Source organism: Mesocricetus auratus, unplaced genomic scaffold (assembly GCF_017639785.1).
Source record: "Mesocricetus auratus isolate SY011 unplaced genomic scaffold, BCM_Maur_2.0 Super-Scaffold_15014, whole genome shotgun sequence".
NCBI classification, from domain to species: Eukaryota; Metazoa; Chordata; class Mammalia; order Rodentia; family Cricetidae; genus Mesocricetus; species Mesocricetus auratus.
In genome coordinates, this window is record NW_024429186.1 from 3,940,149 (window position 1) to 3,946,701 (window position 6,553).

The following is a 6,553-nucleotide window of genomic DNA, read 5'->3' on the forward strand; positions in this document are numbered from 1 at the left end:
CCCTTCTAAGTCTTTATTTATTAATATTATTTTATCTTTTTTCTTTTATTATCCAGTTTAAATTTAGATAAGAAACAAGGTTGCTTCACAAGTCAGTTCCAGGTCCCTCTCCCTTTCCCTCCCCTCCTCCCGTACCCTCCCCCCAACCCCCCCGGTTAGCCCCTCATTCCCCCTTGGGAGGGTGAGGCCCTCCATGTGGGTGTCCATAGTCTGTCATTTCATATAGGGCAGGGCCTAGACCCTTGCCCAAGAATTCAGGGTGAGAGTGCACCTCACATTGTTCTATGGGAGTCCAAAATCCGTGTGTATACTTGGGATGGGTACTGATCTGCTGTCCAAGGCTCAATAGATTACCTAGGCCTCCTCACTGACACCCAGATTCAGGGGGTCTTGATCAGTCCCATGCTGGATTCCCAGGCTGATGCCTGGGATTCAAGAGTTAACCTTTGTCTGGTCAGCTGTTTCTGGGGGTTAAACCAGCCCAGTCTTAATCCCTTTGATCCTCCCTCTCTGTTACTGGCTTTCTTGAGTTCAGCTCAGTACTTAACCTAGGGAGTCTGCCACATCTTCGATCAGCCACTAAATGAAGTTTCTGTTTCCCAGACTCTCTGGCCATAGGATTGTAGGCTGGTCCTCCCAGATCTATGTCTAAAATCCATATATGAGAGAGTACATGCTATGTTTCTCTTTTTGTGACTGTGTTACCTCACTCAGGATGGTTTCTTCTTTGTATTGTTTTCCTGGTTTCTACTTTATTGATTTCAGCCCTCAATTTGATTATTTCCTGGCGTCTACTCCTCCTGGGTGAGTTTGCTTCTTTGTGTTCTAGAGCTTTCAGCTGTGATGTTAATTTTCTGGTATAACTGTTCTCCTGATTCTTCATGTGAGCACTTAGTGCTATGAACTTCCCCCGTAGCACTGCTTTCAAAGTGTCCCATAGGTTTGGGTATGTTGTGTCTTCATTCTCATTGAATTCGAGGAAGTCTTTAATTTCTTTTTTTATTTCCTCTTTGACCCAGAGATGGTGCCGTTGAGCATTATTCAATTTCCATGAGTTTGTAGGTTTTCTGCAATTTGTGTTGTTGTTGAATTCAAATTTTAAAGCACGGTGGTCTGATAAGATGTGTGGAGTTATTCCAATTTTTTTGTAGCTGCTGGGGTTTGATATGTTGCCAAGTATGTGGTCGATTTTTGAGAAGGTTCCATGTGGTGGTGAGAAGAAGGTATATTCTTTTTTATGTGGATGAAATGTTCTATAGATGTCTGTTAATCCCAGGCGGGTCATTACTTGTATTAGACCCTTTGCTTCTTTGTTGAGTTTCTGTCTGGTATTCCTGTCTAGTGGTGAGAGTGGTGTGTTGAAATCTCCCACTATAACTGTGTGGGGCTTTAGATGAGATTTAAGTTCTAATAATGTTTCTTTAACGAATGTGGATGCTCAGGATAGACACTTCATCTTGGTGGGTTTCACCTGTGATGAGTATGTAATGACCTCCTTCATCTCTTTTGATTGATTTTATTTTAAAGTCCAGTTTGTTATATATTAGGATTGCTACCCCTGCTTGTGTTTTGGGTCCATTTGATTGAACAATTTTTTCCCAACCTTTAACTCTCAGGTAATTCTGTCTTTGAGGGTGAGGTGTGTTTCTTGTATGCAGCAGAAGGAAGGGTTCTGTCTTCGAATCCATTCTGCTAGCCTGTGTCTTTTTATGGGTGAGTTAAGGCCATTAATATTGAGGGATATTAATGACCATTGATTGCTTATCCTTCTTCGATTTGCAATGGTTGTTGTTGGTGGAATTATGTGTGGAATTTCACCCCTTTGTTCTTTTGGTTGTTGGTAGAGAGGGATTCTCTAATGCCTATGTTTTTCTGGTTCCAGCCAACGAGACCAGGTAACCAGAGGAGCCAGGGAGACCAGGGGCGTAGCTGTTCCGGATCAGGTTCAATAGGACCCATCATAGTGTCCATGGGAACAGGTAGGAGGCTAAGCGCTCCAGATTCCTGTTCTTCTTCTCCACCCACGGGATCAGCACTTGGACAAGGAATAGAAGAACTACCAGATTATTGGACTTGCTAGCACCCACCAAAAGGGAACTCTGGTACCCAGACCAGTAAGGGGCTCTTTCTGCACTCACTAGAAGAAGAGATGGGAAAGAGACAATACAAAACACACTCAGCAGCAGAAAAACAAATATGACACCGCCAGATTCTAGAGACTCCACACCAGCAAGACTCCAACATTCCAATGCTAACGAAGCAGAAGAGAACGACCTTAAAAGCAATTTCATGAAAATGATAGAGGCCCTAAAAGAGGATATAGGAAAATCCCTCAAAGAAATGGAAGAAAAAACAAACCAAAAAAATGCAAGAAATGAAAAAAAAACAAAACAATACAGAGAAACCCTGTCTCGCAAAACCAAAAAAAAAAATGCAAGAAATGGAAGAAAAAACAAACCAAAAAATGCAAGAATTGGAAGAAAAAACAAACCAAAAAATGCAGGAAATGGAAGAAGAAACGAAGCAAAAAAATGCGAGAAATGGAACAAAAAGCAAACCAAAATATGCAAGAAATGGAAGAACAAACCCTTCTAAGTCTTACATGGAAATGTACAGCCAACCCATGATACACATGCTCAGTTAGCACACAGAATGAACCCCCATCCAAACTTCCCTAAATTCTTGTTACATCTCAAATTTGAAAATACTTTCTAGAGTTGGGAACAGATCTGCATGTACAAATTTATTCATATACCAGGTGTTGTTAGTTTTCTGTGCCATGTACAGGTTGAGGTTAGGAAATTGCTTTATAAAGCAGTTGTGAGTTCTGTCCATTATGTGTGCTTCTCTGGTTACTCCATTAATCACAAGTGGTCATACCAAAAGCTACATCTAATAGACCCTAGAGAAAGGACTAAGTTCATGGAGAAAGACTTTGAGGCACAGCTCTTCATCCATACTTGAAATCTCTGTTCAGCATCACCAGGTCCATTACCAAGAACATGAGTAAGAGTTATAGTGAGAGTCTGTATATGAAAACTTAAAAAAGCCTGTTCTCAGAAGCAGCAGGGGACACTGTGGATCCATCAACCTCTAAGAAGTAAAGAACCACAGAAGCAGGTAATGTTGCTGTGCAATCAGGAGATTTAAACAAATTCTTCTCATTTCATTGCCAGTGTCAATATATTCAGAGCCCAAGGTGTAGTTGACATCAGAGATCTCCATGCTACAACATGGGAGATATTATTCGTTAAATAAAATCCATAATGAGGTCAACAAAATTTAGAATGGATTCACACAGTTGCTGGATAAGACAATAATTCTTGAATGAATTATCAGGAAATGTTAAGGGTATTTGAGATCGGGATCCTGAGCAACATTTTGGGAAAAGTGTCCCAATTAGGGCAAGAGGTGTGCACATTTCTGCTGATCACTGCTGTGGAATGGACAGCAGCATCCAAAGCTCTGTCCCAGTATGGTCAAAATAGTCCTCTGCATCAAAAATATGTTTAACTGTAAGGAGGTTCAGATGACCACTGAACTCTTGAAGTATAGTTCACTTTAATGAACATGGATTTGGTGACTGGATTCTCACTGGGATGGAAGTGCTCTGTCCACACAGGTTCTCGTGTGAAAGAGGGAGAAAGGACAAAAAGCTAGAAATCCATGTGTGATTTAATAAAAAAAACTCTTGATACTTTGATATCCATTGCACCAGATGTGCACATACCGTAACTGTAATACTGCCTTAATTAAGGAATTAAACTAATATTATCTATTTATATTCTTCAAGGTCTGAGAATTTTGTGAATTTTAAGAGGAGAATGTCTCCATTGTATTTAAGTAGGTAAGCACTCTTGTCCATTTCAGCCTATGATAGTCATCAGAATCCCATGGATTGGAGTATGAAATGCAGCTTTATAGAAAGAGATTGTGAAATGTCCAGATAATACCATCCAGTACTCTGAATTGTAGGGATGAGTCCTTGTCTATAAGGAGAAGAGGTGAATTTCTGGTATCAGAATTTACACATAAACTAAATGCATGTTTGGTTGTTTGTCTACTCCACGCATACATTGAATCCAGTTACTCACGTTATCAACATATACCATGCTCTCCTCACAGAAATCACCTAACAGTACCATCATTTTTCAATCCAAGTGCTTGAGAATTTTGAATTATGAGTTTGTAGTTACAGTTTATCTAACACCTGCTCTCTCTATAGTGCTTTTCACCTAGCGTGTTACAATGATGATCAGGAAGACCAGGACATGCCTACAGAACTGATTGGAAACATTAAATAAACTCTCAATTTGACTATATCTGAACTCTTGAATTTTGAATGTAAGGAAGTAGTTCAGAGAAATGGTATAAGGGCATTGATGTACTCTAATACAACTTTACAATAATATTTTCTAATTTTTAAGTCATTATTCGAGAGGGAGAGTTAATCTGTATTTATATAAACTTGTTGGATTATATTGCTGGATTTTAATTTTTACACTACATACTCCTCACTTGTCTTTATTTTTCCCTTGGAACCAGAAATAATTCAACTACATCTGAAATAATTAAGAAAAATTTTTATATTCACTACCACTTATATCACAGTATAAAACAGAATACCACAGTTTTATGTCCTCCATGAACAAGGAGTCTGAAACACAACATCAGGGTTCCTGATTAGAAATGAAGTTCTTTCTTCAGAAGAGTCTGTTGCCTGCCTTCCCTACATTCAGGCATCAATGAACCTTGCATCTCTGATCCTTTGTATCTGTCACACACAGTTGATATCCAGCGGAAGATTTCGCTTTGGATATATGTTTTTCTTATTTGTTGATGAATAAGACACTGTTTGACCAATAGAGGAAGGAAGATAGATTGGGACTAGGAATCTACGAGAATTCTGGGATTGTTAGGCAGAGAAAGATCACAGAAAGATGCCGTACAAGACCTGATGTTACACCCCCAGGAACAACACAGACCTGAGGGAAGGGTAAGGATGCACTTCCTAAGAAAAGTTTAGGATTTAGTCCTCAACATACTTTGCCTGATTCATGTGTCCTCAGCCACCTTTTTCTTCAGCTGTACTAGGTCTGTATTTAAAGAAATTCACTGCTCATGAATATGCAAATCATGTAAGTCTATGGTTGTAAATACAGGGATGTCCACATCACCAACAACATATGTTCAGTGTCCTTGTACAGTCACTTAGTACACAGGTCCTCACCATGACATGGAGCTGCATTATTTTCTTCTTGGTATCAGTAATTACCGGTAAGTTACTTCCAATTCCAAACATGAGGATGAGGCAGGGACTAAGGTGACATTGATGTCTACTCTGCATTTCTCTCCCCAGGTGTCCATTCCCAGGTCAAGCTGCAGCAGTCCGGTTCTGAACTAGGGAAACCTGGGGCCTCAGTGAAGCTGTCCTGCAAGACTTCAGGCTACACTTTCACAAGTTACTATATTTCCTGGGTGAAGCAGAAGCCTGGAGAAAGCCTGCAGTGGATAGGATATGTTTATGGTGGAGGTGGTGGTACAAGCTACAATCAAAAATTACAGGGCAAGGCCACACTGACTGCAGATAAATCCTCCAGCACAGCCTACATGGAGCTCAGCAGCCTGACATCTGAGGATTCTGCCATCTATTACTGTGCAAGACACACAGTGTTGCAACCACATCCTGAGTGTGACAGAAACCGTGGAGAAGCAGGAAGCTGCCCTAGGCCTGAGATGACAGAAAAGATAATCCTGGGTGTTTATTCAGAAATATTCAATCTGAGTGTCCCTTTGTCACTTTGCACATTCCTACCAGTTTCTCACATGAGTAGATACTGCTTTAGGATGCCTCAGTGTACTCCATACCTTGACAATTTGTTCACCAGTGACTACCTCTCTTGACACGATTCTTCATTAATAAAACAGTCAATTTGAAAATTGTGATGATGCATTATGCTAAAAATATGTCCGGATTCTATGAGCCTGAGACTTTTGTTGGTGTAGCTTTTAAAAAATCTGAAATATGAATTTGACCAATAAAGTCCAAGTAATAAAATCTTGGTAAAAAATTATTTTCATAGTCTGAAATTTCACGTGACATCAGGGGTATCATTAACTCTGGGTTGTTTAGCTGAAGATTCAGTCTCTTAGAATGTGATATACATATGAAAATGCATTGCCACACAAGTATAATTCATGTAAGTTTGTCAAAAAATTATTACATTATTTTTCACAAAAAAATGAATTCAGTGTGTTTACATGTACAAAGTGGTAGGTTCTTAGAGCTTACATTATTACCTGGTCCCATATTTACTTGCTTCCCAGGGTCAGTTACCTGCCCCACATTCTCAAGTCTTTATAGAACATGGACCTCCACTGATACACCATCAATAGCCAGAGGGCGTTGGATACCTGGTGGTCCCCTTTATCCTACAGAGTGTTTGAATTTTGCTCTGGTAGAGCAAAAAGAATTTTGTTCTTGTAGACACTGCCTAGTACTTGGGGTCACTGTGATAGTTACATGCAACAACACTAAAAAAACTGGGTTTCA

At 39.8% G+C, this 6,553-nt stretch overlaps 1 gene segment (V, D, J or C); it reads left to right on the forward strand.

The window, feature by feature from the left end:
* The first annotated feature begins 5,194 nt into the window (after positions 1–5,194).
* LOC121139204 lies at positions 5,195–5,940 on the forward strand. The segment is given in 2 exon segments: positions 5,195–5,277; positions 5,360–5,940. Coding segments are annotated over 2 exon segments (591 nt in total).
* The last annotated feature ends 613 nt before the right edge of the window (positions 5,941–6,553 follow it).